At 37.5% G+C, this 14,393-nt stretch overlaps 1 protein-coding gene across 4 annotated transcripts in view; it reads left to right on the forward strand.

Moving 5' to 3' along the window:
- LOC118266613 (integrin alpha-PS2) overlaps nt 1-13,133 on the forward strand; it is a 109,863-nt gene extending 96,730 nt beyond the window's left edge. For all 4 annotated transcript variants that reach the window (XM_050703207.1, XM_050703209.1, XM_050703208.1 and 1 more), the window contains 18 exons: nt 995-1,170; nt 1,756-1,962; nt 2,254-2,353; nt 2,684-2,918; nt 3,260-3,426; nt 4,276-4,421; nt 5,264-5,457; nt 5,808-6,057; nt 6,400-6,557; nt 6,753-6,928; nt 7,397-7,531; nt 7,735-7,800; nt 7,882-8,563; nt 8,642-9,306; nt 9,391-9,479; nt 9,632-9,778; nt 10,178-10,408; nt 10,801-13,133. In XM_050703207.1, the coding sequence (XP_050559164.1) occupies nt 995-1,170; nt 1,756-1,962; nt 2,254-2,353; nt 2,684-2,918; nt 3,260-3,426; nt 4,276-4,421; nt 5,264-5,457; nt 5,808-6,057; nt 6,400-6,557; nt 6,753-6,928; nt 7,397-7,531; nt 7,735-7,800; nt 7,882-8,563; nt 8,642-9,306; nt 9,391-9,479; nt 9,632-9,778; nt 10,178-10,408; nt 10,801-10,878 (3,902 nt within the window). In that variant the 3' untranslated portion in view covers nt 10,879-13,133. The remainder of the gene's footprint in view (nt 1-994; nt 1,171-1,755; nt 1,963-2,253; nt 2,354-2,683; nt 2,919-3,259; nt 3,427-4,275; nt 4,422-5,263; nt 5,458-5,807; nt 6,058-6,399; nt 6,558-6,752; nt 6,929-7,396; nt 7,532-7,734; nt 7,801-7,881; nt 8,564-8,641; nt 9,307-9,390; nt 9,480-9,631; nt 9,779-10,177; nt 10,409-10,800) is intronic.
- Nucleotides 13,134-14,393: the final 1,260 nt, after the last annotated feature.

Genomic DNA, 14,393 nt, shown 5'->3' on the forward strand with positions numbered 1-14,393 from the left:
TTTCATATTATTTGTGCTAACCATTTGTCTATTTGGATGAAATCATTGTATTCCGTCACGATTGCAACACGTGTTACATCACTGTGTCCAAAGAATGATGGACAGACACATCCAAACCTAATCATCACAACTACAGCATGTTGTTGATAAAATTATACTTCTATTAAAATTTTACTTCATCATAGTGAAATTAAAATGATTTTTGTAAAAGAAAATGTGTAAATAGGAATGATTTTTGTAATTCCCATGGAGTACCTAAGTACCTATTTTTAGTTTAAACCCGGGTTAAATAGGTGTTAATATTACTCAAATGATAATAACCGCAAAAGTGCCCATGCTTTAAAACTAAACTATAAAACATCATTGGCTTTAAGCCCTGACGAAACACAACGTTATTTATTTCTCATAATCCCTGTAAGGCAAATGCAACTCTAAGAACGAATATTTAGTGTTTCATTTGCCCATATTAAACTTGTGTTTCGCCAGAGCCGTTACCAAAATTAATTCAACCAATACAACAGTCGCTGTAACAAGGATTTGGTGATATTATTTAACGTTATAAGATATCCCTGAATCTCACGCTTGATATGGTGTGATCACACCTGTTTTTGGTCATATTATGTATGCTAATAACCTAATCAAAGCGTTATAAAGACGCCTGTATTATATTATGACATAAGATCTTATACCATCATCACGCGGAACTGTCTTCCCTGGCTGCTGGATCGCTTGAATATCATCTAATGACAGATCATGGAACATCGTACACGAATGATTGACGTTTTGTGCTGGTTCAATGTAATAATGATTACTTCCATTTGGACGATTATCTGGACCCTTTTTCAGACCAACATCAAATCAAAGGATTGCTAAAATACTTTGTAACCAAAGTATTTAACCAGATACTTAATACACTTTTTTACTCTAAGTCGTCCAAATGGAACTATGAAAATACCAACCATGTTATGGAAGCTAATTCCTCATTTTATTATAGGTCAGCTGATGTCTCAATCTATGGGAAGTCGTCCAGCTCTGATTGCTACTCCTGAAGCGAGTCCTAAGTATGATGACTCTTACATGGGTTACTCCATTGCTGTTGGTGATTTCGCTGGTCAGGGCATTCAGAGTGTAGCTGTTGGTGTACCCAGAGGAGCTGGACTTAAAGGATTGGTGAGAGAATCATATATTAACAAGAATTTATTTGGAATACATTATCATCATTAGCATCAACAGCATAAGCAGTTATTGATACCTTGTCTTGTACGGAGAATGTCCGAGCATTAATCACCACGCTTGCTCAATGCGGGTTAGCGATTTCAAATTTATAATTTGAAATGATAAGCCCAGGTTTTGGAACTCATACAAATGATCAATCATAGGAATCAATCAAATCAAGTGCGGCCAGCTCGACCGGAGTGATACCAAGGCCTCACAGAAAACCGACGTGAAACAACGCTTGCGATGTGTTTCGTTGTGTGAGTGAGGTTACCGGAGAGCCAATTACCCCCCTTACCAATCTTCCTAATCCCCGATTCCCCAACACACCTTCAATTCCTGACCCCCAAAACGCCAGCAACGCACTTGTAACGCCTCTAGTGTTTCGGGTGTTCATGGGCGGCGGCGATTGCTTACCATCAGGTGATCCGTGCGCTCGTTTACCAGATTATAGCGTAAAAAACTGAACAAATATCATAATTTGTCAATGACATGTGTTTTAACTTTATTTACTTATACCATTTTTTTCTATCATTCTAGGTTGTGCTCTACACTTGGGAGCTTCAAAACATCAAGAACATTAGTGGCTCGCAGATCGGTGCTTACTTCGGCTACAGTATTGCCTCTGGTGATATTGACGGCGATGGCTTCGATGACGTCATTGTTGGTGCTCCAATGTTCACCAGGGCTAAGACTGATGGATTTGAACACGGAAGAATCTATGTGATCTACCAGGATAAAGATCGAGTAAGTACAAGGCTTATAACCACATTAAGTAGGTACTTATTTATTAATATCAGTGTACTCAGTCTTATGGAACGAAGCACAACTGCTGAACGTATGAGACTAGGTTTGATCTTTCTTCTTTATATAATTAATCCTTATTGGTTGGTGCACTCATTAGTTTCATATACCCATTTAAATGAGTGACACATAAATGACTACAGACATTTTTATTAAATATCTGTTTTAATTTACTGTCGCTATATCCATAAGGTCCTTAGAATCCGTTAGCTTATATCTAATTTATTCTTCCAGTCTTTTACAAGGAGTCATGCCAGGACCGGTGAAGTTTCGCGAGGCAGATTCGGTTTGGCTGTCACGTCCCTTGGTGATATCAACTACGACACTTTCGGAGGTAAATATTTCTTTTTACTAGTATAAAAAGCAGGGTTACATTCCTGGATCGATGAGCTATAAAGTTTAAAGATTTAGGTAAACATTGTCTGTTGTTGTACCCGATGTGTTTTAAGTAGAACACCCCTCAGGCGAATAATAGGTTCTATATTTTACATCATGCACAAACATTTCAAGAACTTCCTAGCCTAGCTTCACTGACAGACAGACTGACGGACAATTCAATTTGACGTTTCAAAAGTGCCTTATTTAGGATTAATTGAAATTAATGCTTTGACTTTGACTTTGACTTTGAACAAGTATCTAAATCAAACCGTATTATATTTTCCAGACATAGCAGTGGGCGCTCCGTATGGTGGTGAGAACGGCCGTGGGGTTGTCTACATCTACCATGGTAGTGCGATGGGCATCCATGAGAAGTACTCCCAAGCCATCACTGCTGAGGAGATCTCCCCCACCTTGACCACCTTCGGATTCTCGCTCTCTGGAGGAGTGGATCTGGATAACAATAACTACACAGATTTGGCAGTTGGTGCCTACAAATCTGATAGCGTTGTGTTTTTGAAGTAAGTTATTTTGTATTGATTTTCTTATTGGTTTAAGTGTAAATGTGAGTCAAGGCCTACCTTGACTTTTTGAGATAACTCAAACTCTAATCGAGATTTTTTTTGAATTTTGATTTTGGAAATCACAATAGCTCAAAGCTCCGAGTATGGAGCCTAGACTTCAGCCTAGTGCACAGTAATGTTCAGTACCAATTGAGAATGAGACTATACATGAGATCTACCACAACTATTTTCTTGTCATTTGCCTACTTTATTGTCGTACATAAAAAGGGATCTAAATATTATGTTACAGTTAAAACAGACTCTGTATGACAGGTCCTGATACATCCTATCTTTTTCAGGTCTCGCCCAGTAGTCAAAGTGACTGCTGAAGTGAAGTTCTTAGTTGACAGCAAATTGATCTCGCTGACCGACAAAAAATGTCCTCTCGCTAACGGCACCACGTTTGCGTGTGCGCAGGTTATGTTTTGCCTCTCATATGGAGGCGTTAATGTGGATCAGCAGATTAGTAAGTGTTTATTAATTCTTAATTCATTTTGTCCTTTATTATGTTTTAGATTGCTATATTATTTTAACTTAAGTATTTAAGCAAAATTGAGAGCCACAATAATGTATTGTTTGTTTTCCAAGCGGAAGGATATATCTGCTATTTTGGTGAGTCGGCGAAGTAGCGCTAATTGGTACCATATAAGGTTCAAATTGCCATAGAAACACAAAATTATTTATTAATTTCAAATAAGTATCGAGTCTGATTGGTACTTCTAGTAGATATCGTAACACGATTGGCTACTTTGTGTGATGGATGTTGAGATTAATAGACTATGGAGCGATGTACATACATACACTTATATTTGGTAGTATTAGTTAATCAGTGTTAGTTGTATAAGTGACAGCACTGTTAATGTTTCACACAATAGTAACAATACTCTGTTATGACTGAACCGAAGTATTGCTCTCTCTTTTCCTTAGGACTCCTATATTATTATACTGTACTACATAAATAACCTCCCGCCTGTCTTCTGGGTATAGCCAGATACTTTGGGACGGCAATTGCTACGATTCTTACACACCTCTTTCGCTTTATCAACAGTCATCAGTCTTTTCATGCATGCTCGTCGGTAAAAGGCCATTTGGCTCTTCTAAAATGTATCGCCAAACTGGTCAATATATCTTCATCTACTGCGCTCTCTACTGCCGATCCCATTTATAACCATCACATTGTTACTCCATACCCTAAGTCTTCTACAGTTACGAGCAGATACTATATATTTCTAAAATCACCAGCAAAAAAGAGAGAGGAATAAAACAGTCCAGTCCAAACACATGCAGTGTAACTAACTGATGCTTCAATCTCCAGAATTTGAGGTGACCCTGGACCTGGACTCCCGGCAGAAGACCACGAAGAGGCTGTTCCTCGCGGAGACCAGGGAGACCACGTACAAGACCCAGATACTACTGACGCAGGGAGAACATGAATGCAAGGATATCCTCGTGTACTTAGATGTGAGTAGCTTTTTGTCTTCACCGATTTAAATAGGAATATCACCGTATTTCAGCCCCTTCGTCCATTTAACAATTTTGAATTTACTTTGTCAATTTTTTATCAAAAACATACATCTTATTTGTAACAATATTGTAAAAAAATTCAATTCAATATTTGAAACTTAAAACGGGATACCTATTATATCGGCCGAAATATCGGAAACTCATAAATACTGAAAAACATGGTAAATATCCCGTTTTCAGTTTCAATTCTAGTGTTAGTGACCATGTCAGTTTAAAAACTTATATTCAATATTTATTTATCCATAAATTCTAATAGTTTTGTAACAAAATATCACTCAAATAATCTTTACTTCCGTATATTTCAATCATGAGAAACACAACGTTTTATAAACAACAGCGCAAAGCGCTCCAAATTAACAAAAATAAATATTTTTCTTTACACACATAACAAAGAACATACTCAATGCCATATCTACCACTTTACCTTGGGAAGACGCAGATAAGGCTTTTAGTAGATCATTCAGACCTCGGTTTTGATTCCGAACAAATAATGCAGAGCGCATCACTGGCAAAAAAATTGAGTTCAACTTAACCCAATAAGATTCATATTGACCAAAATTTACCAATCATCATCATCATCATTATCAGCCGAGAGACGTCCACTGCTGAACAAAGGCCCCCTTGGTCCTCAACGTAGAACGACAAGTCGCCACCTCCATCCACTGGCTCCCCGCGACTCTTTCGATGTCGTCGGTCCCCCTAGTGGGAGGTCTGCCCACGCTGCGTCTTGGTCTTGAATTTTACCAATGGCAACCTAAATATCAACCAAAAAATTCCAGGATGAAATCCGTGACAAGCTGACTCCCATCGAAGTGAAGATGTCGTACGACCTGGTGAACCAGCCGTCTGGTAACATCGTGCCGCCAGTCCTCGACCAGACTCACAGCATCATGCACACAGACTCCCTCAACATCCAGAAGAACTGCGGCGCTGACAACATCTGCATTCCTGATCTGAAGATGGCTGCTACCACGTAAGCGCTTTTTTTTACTGACTGACGGACAATTCAATTTGACGTTTCAAAAGTACCTAATTAAGGATTAAATTACTTTGACTTTGAAAACCGAATACTTTGAAAGATTATGGGACAGGTACCCCTATCTATACTTAATATGGTCTGAGGGAACACATATGCTACATTTTATTCCACGGGAACGCGGACGAATTTAGCAGAAACTAGAAAATAAATAAAAAATCCTATAATCCGTAAAAAATATGTATTATGAAAGCATGTACCAAGGCCAATGGAAAGTGGATCTAAATTGCACCTGTACTGAAACAGTAACTTTTATGTTAATCAATCATCATTACAATGTTCCACAGCCCTACAGTCAACTACGTGCTAGGATCTGGTGAAAACCTCCACATTGATGTTAAAGTGGAGAACTCTGGTGAAGATGCCTTCGAAGCCGCCTACTACCTGATGATTCCTCCAGGAGTGACATACGCTAAGATGGAACGTCTGGACAAGGATGCAGACACCCTGATATACTGCTCCATCACCAACAGATTCCCTGATGGAAACACCACTTTGAAATGTGACCTCGGAAACCCCATGGCTAGTGGACAAAAGGTAAGCGAATTTTCGAAGGTTGTTTCATATTTTTGGATTTTGTTCAAGTTTATATTTATGTTTTTGCTTGATTTTCATATTGGACATTATAATAAATATTGTCTTGCTTTTGGATCGGATATCTGATTTATTTTCGTTGAAATCCAGTTTTTATACTTCATTAGATATTAGATACTTAACGCGTACTTCAGTGAAATCAGTTCATATTATGTTTGTGTTTACTAAGACTTAGTAAAAGTACTTAGTCACTAACTATTGTACACTGAACAAAAAATACAAGGAATATGTGTGTATAAAATATTAGACGACAACGTATCTAAACTAGCATATATTGCGTTCTAGGTAAACTTCCGTCTGATCTTGGAAGTAGACGCTCGCGTGACCACGCTGAGCTTTGACATGGAAGCGAACTCCACCAACGTGGAACAGGACACCATGTACGACAACTCCATGCATATGAACATCGGCGTCGTGGTCAGGGCACACCTCTCTATCATTGGGTGAGTCATTCACATTTAACGTATTATCAATATCGGTCGCTATCTTACAATATTTGTTTTCATTTTTTATACCAAGTTTTCTCTAGTGATGTCATTGCAGAAGATCGGGAATAATTGCAGGCATTAATGTTTTTGAGAATTTCAGAGATAACCGTTATTGTTATAAGACTAACAATATTCTTCGATACATTGCAGAACTTCAGACGCGCCTGAACTGCACTACAACGCTTCGCAGTACGAAACACAAAACATCAAGGACGACACTAAACTTGGGCCTCAAGTGATTCACAAATACAACTTGAAGAATGAGGGGCCATTCACGGTTGAGGAAGCCGAGATATACTTCATGTGGCCCTACCAGACCCTTGAAGGTAAGGTTTCCCATAATATTTTCTATCATAGTTGATAATTTCCTAAGCAGCGTCACGCCTTTTATTCCCGAATGAGGTGCACATTATGGCAGCAATGCCAGTGTACAATGTATTTACATCCACTTAATTATCACTATTTGTGTTATAAGTTCCATGTAGGTAATAACTTCCTAAGTTGACCTACAAATACCTACGGCAATAATTCAACTCTTGGAATAATTTTCCAAATAGGTTGCTTTGTGGCCTATTTTTGTACTTTGTACTTCAATATATGCATCACCAAAACCGGTATTTTGCTGTTATTTTGCTTTGTAAATTCCTTTTTTATTCAACTGTGTTATGTTCATTGATTGATAGTTTGGAAGAATTTAAGTAAGTATAATCAGCAGGCAAGTATAAATAGGTATAATCAGGCATCACGAAGTATACCTGCAATATCATAATCTATTATTTTTTTTCTAATTTCAGGCGAAAATCTCATGTACATGTTGGTGCAGCCCCAATATCTGGGAGACGTCAAGTGCGACATAGCGCGACACATTAACGATGCCAACTTGTTTGTGGAGAGACCTTACGAATTTCTGCTGTCGAAAGAGAGGGAAGGTATGATTGAAGATAATATTTGAACCGCTGACGGTTACGAACTACGGACTTGGTGTCAAAAAACACACATATTTTAGTAAAACCACCTAAATCATAGATTTTTATTTTTATAAAAATAGGCAAATTTTCTTCGCTCTTAGAAATTTTCTTACTGCAGGCCTTTCTCAATAAACTTCTTCAAATCAATATGTTTTATTTTGCAGCTATGATGAGTAGCGAATTCTACACTGCATCGCAAACTTCGGGAGGTGGTGGATATTATGGACAAGGTACATTAATAACTACTTAACAAAACATTTAATTTTTCGTAATAAGTAGAATAGCTCATTATTTGCAACGTAATTTTTCAGTGTACTGGGATGATTTATCCAATGGCGGTCAATACAACTACCAAAGTAATACTGGTGTCAACTTAGGAGGTTCTGGGTATGGTACTGGACAATCCAGTCATTCCAGTGGAAGCTCGAGCTCCAGCTCCACTCATTTTAGTAGCAGCAGCAGCCAAAGTGGAGGACAAATTATTAGCGGTCAGACTAACAGTGGACAATTTAGTGGTAGCCAGAGCGGCAGTGGGCAATTCTCTGGCACCCAAGGTGGCAATGGGCAATTTGTTACCAGCCAAACTGTAAGTGGACAGTTCAGTGGAAACCACGGTACCAATGGACAATTCAGCGGTAACCAAGGATCGTTAGCACACCAAGGTGGCCATTTTGGTGGTCAAAATCAAGGCCAGCAAGGCACTTTTACATTCAACCAAACCTGGAGCTCTTTTGAAGACAGTGAAGACCTGACTGCAGAACAAAAAGAAGAAATCAGGAAGAAACTGGCGGCTGCTCTTGCTTCCGGATCTAGTCAAGGTAGCTGGAGCTCCCAAAATGGGGCCTTCGGTGGTCTCGGACAAGGCTCCATCGTGAAATACAAGAATAAGACAATCATTTATGATGCTAATCACAACATTATTTCGGAATTTGAGACAAGCACTGAATATGCAAATCTTGGACACGAAGGAGAAGCTGGTAGCTCTTTCAATGTGTAAGTATTGATATACTAATGGGAAAATAACAAAAATCCTTGTAGCTCTAAATAAATACAATATAATATTTATTCCAGATACGCTAACCATGGTGGTGTTAACCAAGTATCTTCACAAGGGCATAATCAAGGTTCTTGGCAGCAAAGTTCTCAGGGTTCCGGCATTTACTCACAAGGATCCGGCTATAACCAGGGATCAGGAGTTTACAGTCAGGGAGCTGGAAGCTATAATCAAGGATCTGCAACATACAACCAAGGTTCTAGCACCTACAACCAAGGATCAGGGTCTTATGGTTCTACAGGATCAAGAGGCTTCTCAGAAGATTCAAATCAGGGACAAGGTTTCGTCCACAGATCATGGGCAACCACAGAAACTGTCAACCCCGACATCGCTAATGCCGGTTCAGCTACTTTCAGAGGATCCTCCAGCGTTACTGTTGTAGGAGATGAAGAAGAAGACAAGCTTGAAGGTTTCGGAGTTAATGCTGCGTATAATCCTAATAACGAGTTTAAGTATGGCATTGCCGACGTCAGTGGCAGTTCTGGCGGAAACCAGAGAAGTTCAGCTGACGCGGCACATGGTGGAAGCTACCAAGCTGGAGGTGTAATGCATCAGAGTGGTGGAGGAAGGTACCAGAGTGGTGAAGGAAGGTATCAGAGCGGTGGTGCTACTTACCAAAGCGAAGGCGGAACCTATCGCAGCGGTGGCAGTGGATACTCTTACTCTGCATCATCGTCTTCAGGTCAGTTACAACATTTCAAAATTAAAAATACACCACACATCACAATTAATTATTTATTTACAATCAACGTTTGTTTAATTTTAGGTGGACATACGTCATACAGCAGTCACTCTGGTAATGGATTCAGTCCTTCTGAACGTCGTGAGAACACCAGGAGGAGGCGTCAGGATCAAGTGAGTTATAGTGACTAAATATTAAAATGAAGAATTACTTTTGAAAATAAAAGTTATTTCTAGCATCCGTTGATGGAGTCTGAGTCAAAATCTATACTTGAATAACTACGATTGTAAGACAATCTTACCAATCACAAGTATTCTCATTGCAGGTGGATCCACAGTTGAAGCAGATTCTGGAAAAATGTGAGGAAAAGTACAAGTGCGAAGTGCTGAGATGTACCACTGGTCGTATGATGAAGGGGCAGGAGGCTTGGTTTGCATTCAGGTCGAGGATCAACGCGTCCGTGCTTAGTGAGGTAAATATCTGTTATATAAACAAGCTCGATCTTAAAGATTTTGATAACAGTCTGTTCTTTATTTTAGTGGTTTTCTTTATCAATAGTATTTTTTTTATATATAATAACTCGATAGTTATAAATGAATTATACTAAACTAGCAAACCCGGCGAACTCCGTTTCGCCTCCAATGATTTTCCCTGTTTTCCTGCTTTTCTCTTGAAATTTTGCCTGAATTTTCTTTGCTATTAACCTTACGGAACCCGAGACCCCTTTACAACGAATGCATAACCGTGGAAATCGGTTCGTGCATTCTGGAGTTATAACGTCAGGAAGGAAAATCCGACTTATTTTTATATAGTAGATTAAAATACATGGCTTGCTCACCTATACCTATTATTTTTTATCATACCTTTTTAGATCTCCAAGGATCGCGCAGTGATCCTTTCGACATTAGCTGCAGCGCGCGTTTCACGACTGCCCATGGTGGGTAGGCCGACAGACCGAACCTGGCACACAGCAGAAGCCCAGACCCTCATCACACCACGACTCGAGGCTCTGGACAGCGGCACCATCCCACTCTGGGTCGTTATACTTGCCGCAATCATTGGTGCTCTCCTACTTCTACTGCTCATCTTCGCACTCTACAAAGTAAGTAAACGAATTAAAAACTAAACGAACCAAAGACATCAGACAGAAACAAGTTTTTTGTTCTCTTTCCCTATTTTCTTTTCTCTCACCTTTCATCTCTTTCTTTACTCTTCTATAACCCATTTCCTCTCTTTTCTCTAATCACTTTCACCCTTTTTCTCTCACCTTATTTCTATTTACTCCTACTCGTCTGCTCTTTTTTTCGTACTCTACTCTAACCCTTCTCCCTTCTCTCGCTCTTTACTCCCCTCTCTATCTCTTTCTCATGCTTTGTCTTAAACTTCGAAAATCCAAATAAACTTTATCTGTCCTGAAAATCGAATTTTAACCTGATTCTTGAATCAATATTTTGTAGGTGGATTTACATTTAAAACCATTTTTTCTATTTCCAGTGCGGATTCTTCAAGAGGAACCGCCCCTCGGACCACGCTGAGCGACAGCCCCTGAATGGGCGTGACGAACATCTTTGATATCCGACCACTGATCTGGGCGTCACCAGCGATACAGCCGGGACGTCTGAAGCGGGTGCCACGTCCGACTCGCTCGACGACAGCTCGTCGACTGATGCTGCCAGTGACGTCACGAGTCGCGACTCCACTAGCTTCGATAGGTACTGACATCACAAAATCAATGTTTATGAATTTTAAATAACGTTCATTTCACTAAGATGACTGTCATTTCTTTTGGCATTTTCAGTATAGCACGTAGGTATGTTTTAAAGAAGAGTCTTTATGCACCACTGCCTACTAGTATCCCTGTTCAAATTCAAATCCGATATTGTTCGTCAACAGAATTTACATTTGTACAAAAGGTGCGAACTAAGTTTATTTGAAAAAATAATAGTATGGAGCTGTATTTTTTGTATTCACTTTTTAACATAAATATAAAAAGTTGTCGTTTTGTTCAAAGCAGTTGGTCCGATGTGATTGTAAAAAAGTTAATATGTTATTTTTATGATACAATAGTTTTACCTCATGACAAAACGAATTTTCCCAAGCTTTTCATGTCCATTTTACAAAGAAAATGGAAGGTTTAAAAATAAAATATTTTTCTCTAACCTAATATGTATAATTAAACCTAGTCACGAATAAAAAAATATTTTTCGGACGCTATACTAGAAGATAAAAAGAAGTATGCAAAGGCTCTAGCCTTTGCATACTTCTTTTTTTATACTTATACTTCTTATTTTCTATAAATTTAAATAATTTAAAATGAACAGTTTTAAATAATATTTAATTTATTTAAAACGAATTATGTTTCTTAACATAAATGAATGGAAGATGAAATCTTATAGTGTGATAATAATTACAATTGTAAAAATGCGTGTATGTATGTATGTAAGTGAGTTGTTAAAAATGTGATTTAAGTTAATAACTAGGTTTACTAAAAGTGGTAGATAACATAAAAAATGTTGGAGGTGTATCGAATATATATTATTTCATTTATATTAAAATATAAAACGTAGTCACGTGTGGTTTCTTTATTTATATGATAAAAAAATATGATCCCTGTTCGGTACACTTTCGACTTAGCCTCGAATACATAGCTAATGGTCTATTGTAATAATAGTAATAAGGTTGCTTTGCAATTAATAAAATTGTATCAATCATTTCAGGGGACAATATTATCTCCCCTAAGCCCCTTTCTCCTAGAAATTTCTCATTGTGCTAAGTTGGCTACGAGGAGATACTTTCAATAATAGCAAAAAATATTTTAGTTTAGTACCAAATAACTGAAAACGGTAAAATAATGTCGCGTATATTATACAGTTACTTAAGAAATGTTTGATATGTAAACCAAGGTACATATTTGTTGATCATCTCACACGGTGTGCCTTATCAAAAACATATCGCATTAGCTTATTAATATAAAAAATATATACATATATATATTTAAAATTAATAAAATTAATTCCTAAATAAAACGTATAAGTGCCTTCTGAAACTGCCAGTTACTAATTAAATATTAATGTACATAGTTTTAGATAAACCATTATTTTTTATTTACGTAGAAGTCATTTTTTCACAGAACGATATTTTTGGGTAGGTGTGTGACCTAGTAATTTTAGCAACAAATATATTTTTGAGTAGTTCGAAATGTACTTAATATCAATAAGGAAACAAGTAGCCTTTTGAAAATAAATGTAGATAGAAGTTGTGATTTTATACAATCACGTCTGTTAAGTTATGCACAAGTATATATGTACATACCACAGTTATGCACAAGTAGAGACCCACAGTGTATTTTGGAAATTATCTATTATAAAATATATTATTACTACTATAAAAATACCGAATTTTACTTTTTCCGATAAATATAAGGGTATCGATTATCAAATTTAAGTATGTCCATACAGAATTCGCTTTTTAGATCGACCAATAAAACCACCTAAACCTATAAAACCACTGGACTTCGATACATTATGTCCAAAATATATTTATTTTATTTCTGTGAAAAAATGCCAAGTCCACTAATAAATCTTAAGCATTGTTAATTTTTTTTGTAATTATTTTTAATTATTTATTTTACATTTTAACTATTAAGCATATACATACGAGTAGTTTCTACTTATAGTCGAATAATTAACTAAAAATTGTTTAGTTGCCATAAAAAATGTGTAATAGTTTATAATATTATTTTGGTTGTTTTATTTCTATTTCTCGGTAAAAAATTCATTGCATTTACCAAAAAAATGAACTTGTAATAAAAATGTTTTAAATTTTAAGCTTTGTTTTATTTCGTATTTCATACATTCCTTTGGGCACGAGTCAAAAAAAAAGTCAACATTATTTGATTCAAATAGACTGGGAAGGTACTTTTGAACGTCAAATCAAATTATACAATATAAAGAAAACAAAATGTCTGTCTGTCTGTCGGTCAGTCCCCTAGTGAAGCAATTTTCTCGTTCTAAAGATTCCTATGGAGAAGAATGAGCAAGAAACTCCATAGGTTACTCTTTTTCAATCAGATTAACAATACAATTCTTGGTTACATTGTTTCGTTGGTTCAATTATGTGAGAACTATGTATCACCAATGTTCAGTCAAAGGCAATTACTTGTCTGGAACTCTTGAACTTGTCTGGCCGACCACTTGACGGCGCTCGTTCACGAACATGACACGTACGTACAGCACCGCCCAACTCAACCATATTGCAGGGAATCGAGCGATCCAATGCCCGTGCCACCGCCAATGAGACATTTGAGTGAGCATAACAACTCCAAGCTGCACATGAATGGGCATGGGCATTGTATAAATACCAAAATGTTTTGTTTTACTTAATTACTAGTGGACCCGACAGACGTTGTCTTGTCTACACGTCTTTAATTTGAATATTTGTCGGATCGAATGTAAAACATTCCAAAATCAACAACTACTAATAAATTAAAATAACATTATCCAGCGGACAAAATTGTGAATCTAAACCATTCTCAGATCCCCTTGAACACACACAAAAAATTTCATCAAAATCGGTCCAGTCGTTTAAGAGAAGTTCAGTGACATACACACTTACAGAAGAATTATATATATAAAGATAAGGAATACATATTTAATTTTATCTAAGTATAAGATCGAGTCGCTAAACGTATGCTTGGCAAATGTTCCGACCTCTTAGTATGTTGATCTCCTACCAGTATTGCTGTGTCTTCAAATCCATGTTGCGTCTTTCGACAGGGTTGGTCTAGACTAAATGCTAGACTACTTCAATGTATCAAAGTCGAAGTCGACAAAGGTGCGACACTGGAAGCGATTTTGTAGTTGGAGTTGGAATTAGTTGCTCGGGGTTTTGGATCTGGGCACGTCCAGGGCGGAGCGTGGACTTCACCAGGCGTGACCGCTCTAGTTTAACATTGATGTTCAGTGTGCCTCTGACAATACAGTGCTCGCTACCGGTTTTCACCTTCGCAATCACAGAGACATAAGTTTGGTTCGTGTAGGGTGAGAGGTGTGTATGTCACTGGAAAATAACAAGATCAGTAAGTTTAT

Source organism: Spodoptera frugiperda, chromosome 23 (genome assembly GCF_023101765.2).
Source record: "Spodoptera frugiperda isolate SF20-4 chromosome 23, AGI-APGP_CSIRO_Sfru_2.0, whole genome shotgun sequence".
In the NCBI taxonomy this organism is placed as follows: domain Eukaryota; kingdom Metazoa; phylum Arthropoda; class Insecta; order Lepidoptera; family Noctuidae; genus Spodoptera; species Spodoptera frugiperda.